The sequence below is a fragment of the Poromitra crassiceps genome (genome assembly GCF_964638095.1).
Source record: "Poromitra crassiceps genome assembly, chromosome: 2".
Taxonomy (NCBI): domain Eukaryota; kingdom Metazoa; phylum Chordata; class Actinopteri; order Beryciformes; family Melamphaidae; genus Poromitra; species Poromitra crassiceps.
This window is the reverse complement of record NC_139624.1, coordinates 90,829,039-90,848,298: the sequence shown is the minus strand read 5'-3', so window position 1 is coordinate 90,848,298 and position 19,260 is coordinate 90,829,039. Positions and strand designations below refer to the sequence as shown.

Below are 19,260 nucleotides of genomic sequence, written 5' to 3'. Positions count from 1 at the left end.
AGTGGTTCAGATCTTATCTGTAAGACAGGAACTACTTTGTCTCCATTGGCAACTACACATCTGACCAAACCAAAATGACATGTGGGGTACCCCAAGGATCAATTTTAGGTCCTCTCCTGTTTAACCTTTATATGCTCTCTCTGGGCCTAATTATGCAAAAAAACAAAATAGCTTATCATAGCTATGCAGATGACACCCAACTCTACATAGCCCTCTCATCGGATGACTATGCCCCCATAGAGACACTGTGTCAGTGCCTTGCGCAAATTAATGATTGGATGTGCCAGAATTTTCTCCAACTTAATAAAGACAAAACAGAGATAATTGTCTTCGGCAAAAAAGAAGATAGGCTCAAAGTTACTGCTCACCTCGAATCCCTATCTTTGAAGCCAAAGGACCAGGTAAAAAATCTTGGCATTATTATTGACTCTGATCTAAATTTCAACTCCCACATCAAGCTTATAAGAAAATCTGCCTTCTATCATCTAAAAAATATAGCAAGGATTAGAGGCTATATGTCCAAACAAGATCTTGAAAAACTAATTCATGCTTTCATTTCTAGCAGGCTAGACTACTGCAACAGTCTTTTCAATGGTCTTCCCAAAAAAGCTATTAAACAACTACAGCTCATTCAGAATGCGGCTGCTAGAGTTCTAACAAGAACCAAGAAAGCTGAACACATTACACCAGTTCTCAAATCCCTGCATTGGCTGCCAGTAAATCTTAGAATAGACTTTAAAATTCTGCTAATAGTTTACAAATCTCTCAACGGGTCAGGCCCACACTACATCTCTGAAATGCTTCTACACTATGAACCATCCAGATCCCTGAGATCTTCAGGCACTGGTCTACTAATTGTCCCGAGGACCAAATCAAAACATGGTGAAGCCGCGTTCTCCCACTATGCCTCTCATAACTGGAACAAACTCCCTGAACACATTAGATCTGCCCCTACTCTGCCTATTTTTAAATCCAAGCTAAAGACCTTTATGTTTACTCTTGCTTTTAACTGCTACTAAACTACTGCCTCTCTCGGCCTGTAATTAAAAAAAAAAAAATCCTGTACATTTCCAACAAATGGACTGTACATGTAATAATAATACTGAAGAATGCCTTGTAACTTATTCAAAACAGAAATAATGTTTCATGTTTGTTAATTTGAGTATATATTTTAACTAAAACTGTCGGCTGTGTTTTTTATGTGTTTTTTATATGTGCATTGCTTTGCTGCTTGTTTTTTCGATTACCGTATTTTTTTGTAAAGCACCTTGAATTGCCTTTGTGTATGAAAGGTGCTATATAAATAAAATTTGACTTGACTTGACTTGACAAAATGTATTCTATAGTGGTCAGATTATTATTATTATTTTGTTTTATTATTATTTTGTTTTTACAATTTTATTTTCCTTTTTCACAAACATACAGTTGTAAAACATTCAGTTGTCACAGTCTTGATTAATTTGCATGTTCATTAATTTCACCCTTAATCCCCCCCCCCCCCACCCCAATCCTATACATAAACATACATACATCAAGTTAAAGTAAATTAAGGAATAATACACTCACACAAAATTATATTAGTTACATTTGTCTCAACTTCACGTTTTCCCTTTTTTCTTTCTTCTTTTATTTCACCTCACCAGATATTTCTTAGCTAAAAAAAAAAAAAAAAAAAAAAAAAAAATGTGTTGATATGTAAAATAATTTACGTATCAAGTAAAGATGTAGTCGGTCCCACACTTTCAATTAGCCGATACAGGTCCCATTATTTTGTTTTATTTAGTTTGTCCCATTGAGATTAAAATCTCTTTTACAAGAGAGACCTGGCCAAGAATGGCCACAGTACATAGTTTCAGTCACAACATACAGTAAAACTCACAAGACAAGGCTTAGTGTAGCTTTAATGTGTCTTTTGCCAATGAAAATGCCCCATGTGCCAACACACAACAGACATGAGTCCCTAATTTATCTGCAAACCGCTGACTGGAGCACAACCATCCAACTGTCAAAAACCAAAACCGTAACAAACCACACACAATCTTACACAACTGTACCAAACTATACCCAACCATACCCGACTATACCCAACCATACCCGACTATGTCCAACCGTACCCAACTGTACCCAACCATACTCACTTTTTTTACCCAACCATCCCCAACCATATGTAATTATACCAACCATACTCGACCGTACCCAACTATACCCAACCATACCAACCATACCAATTATAATCAACTATACCCAACCGCAATTGCTTTGTGTTGGAAGAATGTTGGGTGCCCCTCTCTAGGTCAGTGGTTGAAAAATCTAACATCTAGTCTAGCTCTGGAGAAACTTACTGATATGATTAGGAAGAAAATGACAGAATTTTATGGCATTTGGGAAATGTTTTTGGAATTTGTTAAAAATGGTGACATTGAAGAGGCATTGGTAGGGTGACTTGAATGTGAAATAGGCTATTGTAAATGATATGTGCGGTATGTATATATAATTGTGATGGTACCTACAGTTGATTCAACTTATTTATTTGTGTTATTTAATTCCTGCATTGTCCTTTTTACTTTTTCTTTTTATACTGCCACAGGGTTGGGGGGGGTTATAAATGATGTATGTTAGATGTATGATGAGAATACATGTACAGTAATTACATGCAAAAACAATAAATATATGGTTATAAAAATAAAAATAAACTATACCCAACCGTACCCAACCATACCAACCATAATCAACTACAGTATACCAACTAGGGCTGGGTATCGTAAAAAAAAATCTATATCGATACCGATACGAAACCTTGACTTCGATACTGGTTCCTGAACGATACATTTTTCAATACCAATTTTAGAAAAATGTATTTTAACAAAAATCAAACTATGTTACACATTGAAATTACGATACAAATCTTTAGTTTTATTTTTTGAAAGCAGTTTTATAGCATAAAAAAATAAAACCTACTGTATTTAACACAACTTGAAGTTGTCTAAACTTATTGCCGCCCCTACAAAAAATATTGGAGTACAAAGGAAAGAAATGTAAAATAAAAAAATCGGTGCAAATAGTTTTCAGTGCAAAACGGAGAGTTGCAAATCAGTGTTTAATGCTCACTGCTGCAACAGAAAGTTATTCTTGTCAAAACTGTGATGACACGGCTCCACTTCATGCATGGAAGACAATAGTCTGAGCATTCACTAGCCTATCAATATAGCCTTAAAGAGCGTGGTGCAGGTAATTATTTTGAATTTATAGTTATGTAAAACCCTCAAAAAGCAAAAACAAAATTAAAACATGCCCCCAGGGCAGAAATATGGAGGAAAATGTGGCATTATAAAGCACAAGCCCCAAAAAAAGAGCCATCTGGGCCGAAAACACCTGTGATGCCACTCGGGCTACTGTACTTACTGTAATAATAATATACAGTCAATAGGCTAAAGCATGCAGAATCAGCGGTGGCAGACGTACGATAATTATTGTGTTTGTACGATCATTTACCACCAAAACCAATAGCATTTTGACCCTCTGGTGCGATAATTCGACACTGCCCAGACCCAGAATGCATTTGGCGGAGAAAAGAAAATAGTTGCCTGTAGTGGGGAAATGGCGGAGCCGAGTTTTTGAGCTTGAGCTCTCTATCTATGGTTAATATGGCACTTTATGAAGTTTGTAATAGTTTCAGGAGTCAAACATAACTAGTTGACCCCCAATATGCAATCGGTTTTTCAAAATAACGCTTATTTGCAAATAAATAATTTTGGAGAGCCATCAGACTGCACAGCGGACCGACCATCTCAGCTGATGTAACCCGGCTGCAGAATGGTGTCAGGCAGATAACTTTATCGTCAGAGACGGTCGCAAGTAGCACTCGCTGGAGCGGAGGAGAGGAGAGGACTTTTAGCTCCAGACTGAGGGGAGGAGTTTTAGATGTAGAGTGGAGGTGCAGCTGCAGCGAGCCGCCTCTCGAAGGGACAGACCGGGATAGATGAGATGCTGGGTGTACAGAAGTAATGATGATCCAACTGTTTATTGTGTATTAAAATCATCACAGGTGTTATTGCACCCTCATTTCTCCTCCTCTGTTCTCTCCTCCACATTTCCTATTTTCTCCCCACCTCCCCCCTCTCCTCCCTCACATCCCCCCGCTCTCCCTCCCTCCTCCACTCTCCTGCTTTCTCCTCTTCCCGGTGTTTCTTCCTCTTCCCCCCTTCCCCCACTACTCTAAAGCATAGTACACATTCTACTCCAAAGCATGGCACCCACTCTATCCCCTCCAATATTTTGCCACTATTTAAAGCATGGCACCCATGCTCTTAGTATTTCGCCACTATTCAAAGCATGGCACCCACTCTTCCCTAAAGCAAGGCACCCATAAGCTCTATATGTGAACATGTGCTTATTTGGCAAAAGGACTCACTACTAAAGGCTTGCAGCCAATTAAATTAGGCATAGTTTGGTTGCTAAGAAATTGACATATGTCCGTTTGCAAGATGTGCGTCTATATTTCTCATTCTCTCCCCACCTCCTCCCTCCCCCTGCTCTCTTCTCCCCCACACCCCCCCCCTTCCCCTCTCCTGCTCTCTCCTCTTGCTCCTTCCCCACCTCCTATACCCTCCAACATCTCCCATTCCCTCCCCACCCCATCACTCTCTCACATTCCCCTTGCTCTTCCCCCTTCTCCTGCTCTCTCCTCTGCTCTCTCTTCATTTCTATATTTTCTATATTATCAATTGTTCAAATGTTATCTTTATTCTGTATATTCTTGTTACTGTTGTGTCAGCTAGAATCAGCTAGACATACTTTCTGTGAAGCCCTCTGAGACATGCTTGTGAATTAGGGCTATATAAATAAACTTGACTTGACTTGACTTGACTTGATTGCTAGATTTGCGGGTTTTCATGTGCGCGTGCCAGAAGCTTCACAAAAACCAGTCTAGATGCAGCTATGTGTGTGGGGGAAAAACAAAAAACAAAAGAGAATCCTAATTGTTACATAAAAGTCCCACATATTAATGCAAAGTGGTGTCTAACGTGCATCATGCTCTTTAATGGCACAAAGTGAATCATATTGACATTCAACAAACTATCATGACATCAGCATTTGATAACGAGTTGCTAAAAATACATAAAGCGCGATAACTGTCCGCTATTAACGCTATTAATTAATTGCTTGCACATACCGTTATTAATTTATTTAATTTATTTTCTTCTTCTTATTATTTTTATAGGGCTTTACTGTGTTATTGCATCACGCAGTATTGGCATCAAGCTTTAAATAGAGCCACACTTTAGATTGTTTACACATTGCTTCCGCACGCTGCCTGCCTCTCTCAAATACAACAACACAACAAGCTCCCCGGTGCAAGCATGTTGCATGCTTATACTGAAGACGAGATTCAAGCAAGACGGCCTAACTTCAATTCACTTCCTGTCATTTTGTCACGTGGGTTTTGCCCATGGTTTTCGCCCATTTTGGAGACTTGCTGCTACCATTTGTTAGAATTGGCGGAGCCTGCGGTGTCCAATCTATAGTACGGTAATATAATATCTATGCTTATACTGTAGGCTCAATGACTCTGTTCTATCTTTTCTTTGCCTCTATGTGACAGCCAATCATCAGCATTATTAGAGCGTGGTCCAAGTATGGTGCATGATTATAGGCTCAATGACGCTTTTTTGGGATCGAAAATTGGTATCGGATGACAAGGCATGTTTCGATACTCATTAGTATCGAAGCAATTGGATCAGTGCCAAAAAAGTATCGACGTTCGATACCCAGCCCTAATACCAACCATACCCAACCCTACCCAACCGTAACCGACCATACCCAACCATCCCGTATTCTGTATGCACAAATTGCACATCAATATTGATTCCGTAAGAATCACTCAAGAGATTCAGAATTACTAAATCTGGTCGACAAAATCTATTCTGCCTTAAATAACAATGAATATACTCTGGGTATCTTCTTCCAAAGCTTTGTCCAAAGCTTTCGATTCAGTAAACCATGACATATTACTTGCTAAATTATCCAAATATGGTTTCCAGGACGGTGCATACAGATGGTTATTAAATGATATGCAAAACAGAGGACAATATGTCTGTGTCAACAGCTGGTCTTCAGGAAGATCCAGGCTTGCAGCTGATTGGTCTCTGTGTCTGTCCATCAGGATCCCAGCATTCTGATTGGCTGTGCTGTTGCTGTGCATAGTGGGGTGGAGCTCCACACAACCCCCTCCCTCCAGGTCCGCTCTGGTTGGAGGTTCCACACTCTGACACACCCACTGCTACTCCCCTCCCACAGTCAGGTAACACACACACACACACACACACACACACACACACACACACACACACACAAATAGCCAAGTTACATTTCAGTTCAAAGCCTTGACTCTCTCTCTCTCTCTATCCAGGCTGTCTCGCCCAGGATCATGTCTGTTTCTGAGGTCCTGGACTCCAGGTAATCTATCTATCTGCCTGCATGCCTGCCTGCCTTTAGGAAACATTTTCCAAGGTTTTACTGACTACAAAGTCTCCATCAGATCAGTTACGTGTGTGTGTGCGTGTGCGTGTGTGTGTATATGTGTGTGTGTGTGCGCAGCTCAGTGGAGTTGGTGTGTTTTCAGGGTCTAGTGTCTCAGAGAATCAGTGTGAACAACAAGACGAGCAACGCTGGAGACACATACACCGGTACACACACACACACACACACACACACACCGATACGCACAAAGTGGCAACCTTCAGTTCTGAAAACTGCTACTTCTCACTTGATTTATGACCTCAGTAAACACTTTCCTAATGTGTTTATGGTCTCAATCACTAGTTTCAAGTCTTCTTCAATACAACGTAGTGTTCATTTTGTAAATTGTGGTCCCATTTAGCGTGAAATAGATGATAAAGCAGACTATGTTTTTGGGCGTGATTGTCTCTGGCAGGATTTGTTTTTATTTATTTTTGCTCAAAGTTTATTTTATTGGTATTTAAAGTCATACAAGAATTACAGATGCAGATGCAGTTGGATAAATAAAATAAATACATCACATACATACATACTGTATGTACATACATACATACATAGATACATAGTACATACATACATACATACATACATACATACATACATACATACATACAAGTTTATTTTATTGGTATTTAAAGTCATACAAGAATTACAGATGCAGATGCAGTTGGATAAATAAAATAAATACATCACATACATACATACATACATACATACATACATACATAGATACATACATACATACATACATACATACATACATACATACATAGTACATACATACATACATACATACATACATACATAGTACATACATACATACATTAGGGATGCACGGTATACCGGTACTACAATTGTACCGCGATTAAAAACGGTACTATGTCACGTTAATTTATTACCGATACTTTAAAACATGTCATGGGTTGCGTCAGTGTGCGACCGTGGTGTTTGTTAGCAGAGGAGACCTGTGTCTGTGCAGTGTTTCCCATAGGATTTTGAGTATTTGTGGTGGGTGACCGCAGACCCCCTAGGGGGGTGCGGGGGCATGCCCCCCGCGAGATTTTTTTAGACATTTTAAAGTAAAATGCACGAATTTGGTGTACTTTGAGAAAGCTTAAGAGCAAAATTAAAAGGCTAGATCTATGAAGAACATGTCATCATTACTGTGCTGTGGGTTTACAATGACAAACTAAATTTCTCCCTATAGGTCAGGGATACTCAACTTGCTTTGCCACTTTCGTGAAATGATAGAAGGCGAGGGCCCAGTTAATAAACAAACAATATACATTTTTCTGTAGCGGATTGTAGGTTTTTGAGGTGTCAGCTGGAGTTTAGGCTGACAGTGTTGTGCACACCGGATAGTTAGTTAGGTTAAGTTAGTTAGGTTAAGTACATACATAAGTGCCTGGGTAGTGAGCAGATGGCGGTATTTGACAATTTAGCAGCTAAATCATAGATTATTGAAAGATATTCCATATTCCAGACTGAAATGCTATAACAGAAGTATTGGCCAGAATGACATGAGCATTTATTGGACACTTATTCAGCAGATATCTTGCATGTTGCGTTCGGGTGCACTGCAAAAAAAAAAATTTTTTTTTTTTGGGTCAACATCTTATTGTGGCGGTCAAAATATTATTGTGGCAGCCCGCCGCAACTTTATGTATGGGAAACACTGCTGTGCAGCAGCCCAGCTCGTCTGTCTGTGTGTGTGAGCTCCCGGCTCGGCCCCGCCACCTCCCCTCTCCCCTCTCCCTTTCTCTGGTCACGGCTCAAATTTCACTCTTCACTCTCTGCAGCCTCCCCCTGACGCCTCATACACACCTACAATGGCAAAATCGCTTTTCTGCTGTGCCGCAGCGTTTTGTGGGCATGGAAACCAGCTTCCAGCTTGGAGCTGTAGAAACGTTTTCAGGTAGATGTACACAGAAAGGTGGGGGGACGAAATGTGTAGGAAGAGCTGTCATTGGGTAGCTTCCCGCCCCGCGAGCGTTAAGCCGCTCAGAGACAAGCCGCCTCTAGTCTGCGACAGTGGAAACGCAGGGCGGTTCCTGCGGCAGGGGGCGCGAGGTTGAAATGGACCAATCAGACACGGAAATAGAACAAGACAGCCTATCAAGCTGCAGCGTCAAAGAGGCTTTCACAGGAGGCATGCCGCCTAGCGTTTCATGGTGTGTATGGGGCGACGGGCGTGACAGAGCGAAAATGGCTGTGGCTGTACAAAGTTTGTAGAGAAAGCAGATGCACAAAGCGAAATATGGAAGTATTTTGCTTACGTTGCCGACAGCGAAGGCAAGCCTGAATACACCAAACTAAGCCAGTCTGTAAAAAGTGCTTCAACGCGACGCAGGTGAACGGATAAGCATCGAACCAGGCTATTTCTCTCCGACAGGGATCCCAACTTCTTCAACGATTTCAGTTCAAAGACTGGTTAGCGAATGTGAAGGATACGACATACATGCCCTCTTAAGTCAAACGAGTGTTATTTATTGTGTGACAAGCGAACTTGTTTCACCAGCGGAGTTTTGACGAGGCAATTAAGGCAATGCATTTGTGCTGCCTATAGGTTACGAGCACAGACAGGTAGTCACGACGGTGTATATAAAGTAACTATCAAAGAGATCATAAACTCAATGCAAAAGCCCCAATAACACCATGGCCCTGACTCAAATATGTACTAAATAATTAAATCAAGGCCATAGAGTGTCAATAAAGCCCCGACAACCACTCTGTTCTGGACTACAACAACACAATCACACACTTCACCCAGTGGTGTGCGGACAACCATCTACACATCAACGTCAATAAAACAAAAGAACTAGTGATCAGCCCCCCCTCACCTCAGCCCCCCGTCATCATCAACAGCCAAACAGTCGAGACAGTGGACAGTTTTAAATATCTGGGCATAACAATGGACAATAAACTCACCTTTGATCAGCACACCAAGGACATTCAAAAAAGGAGCCAACAAAGACTGTCAGCCATCCGGAAACTCAAAGGACTATATGTTGCACCCCATCTCCTGCTGTTACTCTATCAGAGCATAATCCAACCAATCATTCTGTACTGTTCCACATGTTTCTACACCATGCTTTCTGTCACCAACCGGACCAAACTAACACTTTACTTTACTTTACTTTACTTTATTTCATTTGGCAGACGCCTTTATCCAAAGCGACGTACAACAAGTTATTTACAACCAACAAGAATACAGAACAATATAAACAGTAAAACAAGGCAGTGACAGGATCAAAGCAAAGGTCAGTTCATGAAGGAATACCGAAAAGGTGAGTTTTTAGTCTTTTTCGAAAGATGGGAAAAGTTTCGGCCGTCCTGACCAAGGGAGGGAGTTCGTTCCACCATTTCGGTGCCAGGGATGAAAAAAGTCTCGAACGGGATGAGCGATTGTTGAGTACATGTAATGGTGGAGGGGCGAGGCGTCCAGCACTAGTGGAGGGGCGGAGGGAGCGGTGTGAGGGCTGGAATCTGACCATAGATTGTAGGTACGGAGGGGCTGTCTGGTGTACTGCTCTATAGGCTAGAGTAAGTGTTTTGAATTTAATACGTGAGGAAATGGGAAGCCAATGGAGGTCATGGAAGAGGGGGGTGACGTGGGAAAATTTGGGTTGATTGAACACCAGACGAGCTGCAGCATTCTGGATAAGCTGGAGTGGTTGAATAGCAGAGGTAGGTAAGCCAGCTAGAAGGGCATTGCAGTAGTCAAGTTTCGATGTGATAAGTGACTGGACCAGGAGTTGTGTTGCTTCTCTTGTGAGGAATGGACGGATTTTGCGGATGTTATATAGGGAGAATCTACAGGAGCGTGCTGTTGCAGAAATGTAGGCGGAGAAGGAGAGCTGGTTGTCTATGATCACACCCAGGTTTTTGACAGTTTTGGAGGGTATTACAATGGTGTTGTCTATTGAGATGGAGAGGTCAGTCAGTGGGCAGTCTTTTCCAGGGAGGAAGAGCAACTCGGTCTTGCTTAGGTTCAATTTCAGGTGGTGAGTGGACATCCATTTACTAATGTCTTTGAGACATGCGGAGATGCGAGTCATGATTTGGGTGTCAGAGGGGGGGAAAGGAGAGGTAGACCTGTGTGTCGTCGGCATAACAGTGATATGAAAAACCGTGTGATGAGATGATATGGCCGAGAGATCTGATATAAAGCAGGAACAGTCGGGGGCCCAGGACTGAGCCCTGGGGGACACCAGTGGTGAGAGTGCAGGGTTTTGAGAGACCTCCTCGCCATAATACCTGGTAGGAGCGGTTGGAAAGATATGATGAAAACCAGGAAAGTGCAGAACCAGAAATGCCTAAATCAGAGAGAATGGAAAGAAGAATTTGGTGATTGACTGTGTCGAATGCAGCAGATAGATCTAGTAAAATGAGGACGGAAGAGAGGGATGAGGCCCTAGCAGTGTGTAGGGCCTCAGTGACGGAAAGGAGAGCAGTTTCGGTGGAGTGGGCAGATCGGAAACCGGATTGGAGGGGATCAAGTAGGTTGTTTTGTGATAAGTGGAGGGAAAGTTGATCTGAGACTGCTCTTTCAAGGGTTTTGGAAATGAATGATAAGAGGGAGATAGGACGGTAATTATTAATGTCCTATCACGCATCACAAACACAGCTTCCAAGATCATTGGTCTCCCCACACCCAACCTCACAGAATTAAATAACCGGTCCATCACACGCTTCGCACACTCAATAGAACAGGACATCACACACCCACTCAACCAACACCTCATCCCACTGCCCTCAGGGCGCAGGTACAGGACAATGAAATTTAGAAGAGCTCGCCTCGGGAAAAGCCTGATCCCGGCAGCCATAGCTGCTCTGAACAGCAGGCCCCGCTGATGTGTTGTCTGTCTTGCCACATTGTTATTGTCTCTGTTGATGTCATGTATGTTGCTGTTTTTGTTATGTCCTCTCTGCACACTGGCGTAAGAATTTCTTCCTATAATGTACAGGACAGTGAAAATGAATTTCCCTTCCGGGACAAATAAAGATAAGTCTAAGTCTTACATGGCATGCAGCAATCCCCCATAGTAATATTTACAATAATCCAACTATTAATGTTATAGTAATTAATTGTCAAAAACACACCTACATGTATGAAAAATTACACCACACAATAAACCACTGCCACATATAGCCTATATTTCAATAGCCTATTTATTGTGCATGCAAATAATAAATCTAAATGACCTGAACTGTAAATCTGGCACTTAATGTTGATGAAGCTCAAGCCCAGGATGATTAGCCCACATACAGCACTGAGCACACTACAGTTGATGTGTACTAAAGTAGACTGAACACAAAATGAAATGAATCAATACACCTTGGCAGAGTTCTGCACTCTACTGAGCACATTTCTCCTTTTCTATTTAGTCAAATTTAAAATGTAGTCAATTAGACTTAAAAAGACAATGATATCAAACAGAAAAATGTAACATTATTATTAATACATTCCACAATTTTTCCTGATGTTTTAGGTTTTTGCCGTGGTATCGTTTGAGTATCGGTATCGAACTCATAATTTTGGTATCGTGACATCCCTAACATACATACATACATACATACATACATACAAGTTTATTTTATTGGTATTTAAAGTCATACAAGAATTACAGGTGCAGATGTAGTTGGATAAATAAAATAAATACATCACATACATACATACATACATACATACATACATACATACATACATAGTACATACATACATACATACTGTACATACATACATACATACATACATACATACATAGTACATACATACATACATACATACATACATACAGTACATACATACATACATAGTGGCGGCCGGCCACTAGAGGGCGCCAGGGCGCCGCCCCACCTACCCACATGAAGGAGGGGAAAATAAAACGTTATACTGTATATATATATACGATATATATTAGGGATGCACCGATTGCCATTTTCTTGGCCGATTCCGATTTCCGATTTTTGAATAGTCTGACTTGCCGATACCGATTTTTGCCGATTCCGATTTTTTTCTTCTAAAAACAACAATTGACAGCTTACACAAACGTTTTTGTAACTTTGTTTAAAAATTAAGATTCATAGAACAATTCTTACATCTAATGGGGATCCAAATAAACAAATAAACAATTCTTATCATTTGCATGAAGTAGGACCTTCTCACTCAAACACATCTCAAAATAAAAGTGTTCCAGGTTAGGCTACTGGACAGAGCTTTTTTGTGCAAATACAATGAATACAAAAATTAAATTAAATCCAATAGCCTATATCCCACAGCTATCATGCATTTACTTTTCCAAAAGAAAACATGTGCAACAGAACATCAAAATGATCCATGGACAAGGAGTTTATAGACTGGCTCCAGACCAGTCCTCTTGAGTAGAGGGGAAATGAGTTTATGAGTTACAGTAACGATCTTCAGTCTGAATATCAGGCGGAGTTTACACACAGTCCGAAGTTTGGTATGCGTATTTTTATCTGCCATCCGAAAAAATATCGTCACGCACAGAAAACGTTGCACACTTGTGAGTCCGATGCATTTTTATTATTATGTCCGTCGTTCTCATGTCGTTCTATTTGCAATACGAAACAAATAGTCTCTCCTGTATCCACGTCACGTTACAACATGACTTGACAGGCTGAGGCAGCAGCGCTGATGTGGAATGGAAAAGCAGGTCGGGGAATGGTTATACTGGACACACTCGCCAAGCCGGCTGTGCGCGGTGGCGGGTTGCTGGAGCACCGCTTCCCGGGGAGAGAGAGCAGAGAGAGGGGGGCCAGTGAGGTGAAGCGAGCCGCTCTGACTGGACTCCAGCCGAGCGGGACACGGCCGCACCTCTGTCTCCACGGCTTATTTTCGACTTGCATGTGTGACAAACTGCGAGCTTTGTCTACTTCACTGACGGTGAAAAAAATCCACAACGAGGAAGGTATGCTGGCGTGTGTGGTGTGGTGGCTGGGTGCCTGTCTCGGTGCTTTGGGGTGCGCGCACGTCATGTGAAAATCGGCTCACAGAATCGGCTATTTAGAGTGACCGGAACAGATCACCGATCGAGGCCGATCACGTGAAAATCGGCCATTTCCGGTCACGTGCCGATCGATCGGTGCATCCCTAATATATATATATATATATATATATATATATATATATATATATATATATATATATATATATATATATATATATATTTATGAGGTAGGTGAATATTAGATAGTGAGTATATAATCTGCAATAAATATGTAGATTCATAATGATCTACATGTGTACTGTTTTGGGTCAACTACTTTCTGCCACGGACGCCGTCCGGAGACTTCCGGCTTCCACCAGTGCTGCAGCAGGATCTGTGTATATGATATTGATATTGAGAATAATCCTTATGATTATCATATTGATTTCAACCCCATTGTCCAGGCCTATATTCGGTACAGCCCTCCCTGGACAAAAATGCATCAGCCGCTACTGCATACATACATACATACCAGGTGGTAGCGATGGGTGGGTATGGCAGGGCCTAAGCTCACTCACTTCTTGCCTAGGCCCATCCAATCAGGAGACTTTAAAACCTCTTACGGCCAACATTCCTGTCTTTCAGAAGCTGTAGCAGGCTCAGCTAGAGTCAAGGTGCTGCTATCATATGAAACTAGAAGAACCTAGGCATCCATTGGCACCAACCATGTCATCATGCTAGCTTGTCAGGCTGAATAACACCTCAAATTTAGGCTAAATTTTGTTGAGGGAAAAACCAAAACACGTTTATTACATGACTATAAAAACTGATATATACGTACATAAATACATCATATGGTACACCTACATTTTACCCATATACCTACACATGCATGGATGTAGATCAAACTTAAATTTTGTTAGAAATCTAACAAAATGAGAGCAGGGGATATTAAACTTGAGCATTAGCTGATCTGTCTCGGATAGGATTTGAGTTACCGGTAATTGTAATGAGAAATTAGTCTGTTCTGGAGAGCATGTTCTTGATAACACTCTCTTCCCGAAATGTCAACTGCACCATCAGCATCATCGGTACACACGCACGCACGCACGCACGCATGCAGGCACACACACACACACACACACACACACACACACACACACACACACACACACACACACACACACACACACACTCACTCACTCACTCACTCACTCACTCTTCCCTGTGGTTTGATGTCAGTGTGTGTGTGTGTGTGTGTTGTTGTTGTTGTGGTGCAGGTGTGCGTCTCACAGTGTGTGACAACAGTGGGAGGAGCATCCAGGTTTACCTGGACTTAAGCCACACCCCCTACCCACCTGGCTTGTTGCCTGGCAACACACTGCTGCTATCTTCCTTCCATCGCAGGCACTCTAGGTGACACACACACACACACACACACACACACACACACATACACACACACACACACACACACACACACACACACACACACACACACACACACACACACACACACACACACAGTACACCCTTCACATGCTGCTCAATGTCCTTTGTAATTTAGGTGTGTGTGTGTGTGTGTGTGTGTGTGTGTGTGTGTGTGTGTGTGTGTGTTGCAGGTCAGGAAGTGTATACTGCAGTTCTCTGCCTGTCAGTTCATTAACAGTCAACGCACTGGGAGACACAAGGTAATCTGTCTATCTGCCTGCTTGCCTGTCTGTCTGTCTCACATGAGCCTGGGCCGCTGCACTGCACGATGGACAGGAGAGCCTGACCATAGCTACCTCAAATCCTCTGATATGATGGAGGTTCCCCCCTGACCATAGCTACATACAGTATACATACATATGATGATATATACATATGATGGAGGTTCCCCCCTGACCATAGTTACATATACATACATATGATGATATATACATATGATGGAGGTTCCCCCCTGACCATAGTTACATATACATACATATGATGATATTTACATATGATGGAGGTTCCCCCCTGACCATAGTTACATATACATACATATGATGATATATACATATGATGGAGGTTCCCCCCTGACCATAGTTACATATACATACATATGATGATATATACATATGATGGAGGTTCCCCCCTGACCATAGTTACATATACATACATATGATGATATTTACATATGATGGAGGTTCCCCCCTGACCATAGGTACATATACATACATATGATGATATATACATATGATGGAGGTTCCCCCCTGACCATAGGTACATATACATACTGCCCTGCAAAGCTAAAAGGGGGTAACTCAATTTTTGTCAAAAATGAGTTTTTGACATTTTTGGAACATTGAAGATCTGCTTTATCATGTGGAAAAATATCTTGAGTCAATTGTGTTGTTTTTTGGAGAAAATAGGGGGTCATATTTACAGTAACTTCCAAAAGCCTTAGAAAAGCCAAGCAAGACTGAGGTAACATCAGTTACGGTTGTTTGGGTTGGTTTGACTGCACTCTGAATGCTCTGCCCTGCAACGCAAAAAGGGGGTAACTCACCAGAATGCTCAGGTTGAGTTGAAGTATGAGTTACATTACTGGGCAGAATACCACCCCCACCCACACAGACACCCACATTAACTCCCAAAGTTGCCAGCTCATATGGCATTAACCCCCTAACCCTTATACATTAACCCGTGAGGCACCTCATATGACATTAACCCCCGAGGCGCCAGCTCATATGACATTAACCCCCGAGGCGCCAGCTCATACCACATTAACCCCAGAGGCACCGCTCATATGAAATTAACCCTGGAGGTGCCAGCTCATATGGCATTAACCCCTGAGGCATCCATCGCTCATATGAAATTAACCCCAGAGGTGCCAGCTCATATGGCATTAACCACTGAGGTGCCAGCTCATACAACATTAACCCCTGAGGTACCAGCTCATACAACATTAACCCCCGAGGCGCCGCGCATATGAAATTAACCCCAGAGGTGCCAGCTCATATGACATTAACCCCCGAGGCACCAGCTCATATGACATTAACCACTGAGGTACCAGCTCATACAACATTAACCCCTGAGGTACCAGCTCATACAACATTAACCCCCGAGGTGCCGCTCATATAAAATTAACCCCAGAGGTGCCAGCTCATACGCCATTATCCCCCGAGGTGCCAGCTCAAACAACATTAACCATCGAGGTACCAGCTCATACAACATTAACCCCAGAGGCGCCGCGCATATGAAATTAACCCCCGAGGCACCAGCTCATATGACATTAACCACTGAGCTACCATCTCATACAACATTAACCCCCGAGGCGCCAGCACATATGACATTAACCCCTGAGGTACCAGCTCATACAACATTAACCCCCGAGGTGCTGCTCATATGAAATTATCCCCAGATGTGCCAGCTCATACGATATCAACCCCCGAGGAGCCAGCTCATACCACAATAACCCCTGAGGCGCCAACACACAGACACACAACGGGCCAACAAGAGTCCCACCAAACTAGGCTTGAAGGATGTGTAGCGGCCTGATAATCTAGTTATATTATATTTATACGTATATTATATTAAGCGTAATTGTGCCATGAACATGCGACTTCATGTCTATGTTATCATTATTATCATATATACTGGTTTGATATAGTGATAAGCAACCAAGTGAAGGATCAAATTGAAGTTACTGTCTTTTTGCTTGGCATCGCCCCTTATTATTTTGCAGACAATGCAAAGCCAGAGTAAGGTAACTTCCAAATAAGGGTCAAAGGTCAACTTTGAGCTAAAAAAAATTATGTAAATAAATAACTACATTAAATAAACAAATAATTAACACATTTCCAGTTTTCCTCCTACAATAGATTTGGCTGGACAACAACAAAACTTTAAAGTCATTTTTCTCAGTTCTACACTCTGGCGAGTTACCCCCTTTTAGCTTTGCAGGGCAGCATACATATGATGATATATACATATGATGGAGGTTCCCCCCTGACCATAGTTACATATACATACATATGATGATATTTACATATGATGGAGGTTCCCCCCTGACCATAGGTACATATACATACATATGATGATATATACATATGATGGAGGTTCCCCCCTGACCATAGGTACATATACATACATATGATGATATACATACATATGATGATATATACATATGATGGAGGTTCCCCCCTGACCATAGTTACATATACATACATATGATGATATACATACATGATATATACATATGATGGAGGTTCCCCCCTGACCATAGGTACATATACATACTGTACATATGATGATATATACATATGATGGAGGTTCCCCCCTGACCATAGGTACATATACATATGATGATATATACATATGATGGAGGTTCCCCCCTGACCATAGGTACATATACATACATATGATGATATATACATATGATGGAGGTTCCCCCCTGACCATAGGTACATATACATACATATGATGATATACATACATATGATGATATATACATATGATGGAGGTTCCCCCCTGACCATAGTTACATATACATACATATGATGATATACATACATGATATATACATATGATGGAGGTTCCCCCCTGACCATAGGTACATATACATACATATGATGATATACATACATATGATGATATATACATATGATGGAGGTTCCCCCCTGACCATAGGTACATATACATATGATGATATATACATATGATGGAGGTTCCCCCCTGACCATAGGTACATATACATACATATGATGATATATACATATGATGGAGGTTCCCCCCTGACCATAGGTACATATACATACATATGATGATATATACATATGATGGAGGTTCCCCCCTGACCATAGGTACATATACATACATATGATGATATATACATATGATGGAGGTTCCCCCCTGACCATAGTTACATATACATACATATGATGATATATACATATGATGGAGGTTCCCCCCTGACCATAGTTACATATACATACATATGATGATATTTACATATGATGGAGGTTCCCCCCTGACCATAGTTACATATACATACATATGATGATATATACATATGATGGAGGTTCCCCCCTGACCATAGTTACATATACATACATATGATGATATTTACATATGATGGAGGTTCCCCCCTGACCATAGGTACATATACATACATATGATGATATATACATATGATGGAGGTTCCCCCCTGACCATAGGTACATATACATACATATGATGATATACATACATATGATGATATATACATATGATGGAGGTTCCCCCCTGACCATAGTTACATATACATACATATGATGATATACATACATGATATATACATATGATGGAGGTTCCCCCCTGACCATAGGTACATATACATACTGTACATATGATGATATATACATATGATGGAGGTTCCCCCCTGACCATAGGTACATATACATATGATGATATATACATATGATGGAGGTTCCCCCCTGACCATAGGTACATATACATACATATGATGATATATACATATGATGGAGGTTCCCCCCTGACCATAGGTACATATACATACATATGATGATATACATACATATGATGATATATACATATGATGGAGGTTCCCCCCTGACCATAGTTACATATACATACATATGATGATATACATACATGATATATACATATGATGGAGGTTCCCCCCTGACCATAGGTACATATACATACTGTACATATGATGATATATACATATGATGGAGGTTCCCCCCTGACCATAGGTACATATACATATGATGATATATACATATGATGGAGGTTCCCCCCTGACCATAGGTACATATAC

General features: G+C 41.3%; 1 protein-coding gene across 1 annotated transcript in view; it reads left to right on the top strand.

Moving 5' to 3' along the window:
- Positions 1–19,260, top strand: part of ctc1 (CTS telomere maintenance complex component 1) — a gene marked incomplete at its 5' end in the record, with an annotated part of 91,747 nt that overhangs the window by 51,103 nt on the left and 21,384 nt on the right. Inside the window, 5 exons of the mRNA XM_083631843.1 lie at positions 6,164–6,301; positions 6,410–6,456; positions 6,598–6,686; positions 14,753–14,888; positions 15,095–15,163. Coding sequence (XP_083487969.1) covers positions 6,164–6,301; positions 6,410–6,456; positions 6,598–6,686; positions 14,753–14,888; positions 15,095–15,163 — 479 coding nt within the window. The remainder of the gene's footprint in view (positions 1–6,163; positions 6,302–6,409; positions 6,457–6,597; positions 6,687–14,752; positions 14,889–15,094; positions 15,164–19,260) is intronic.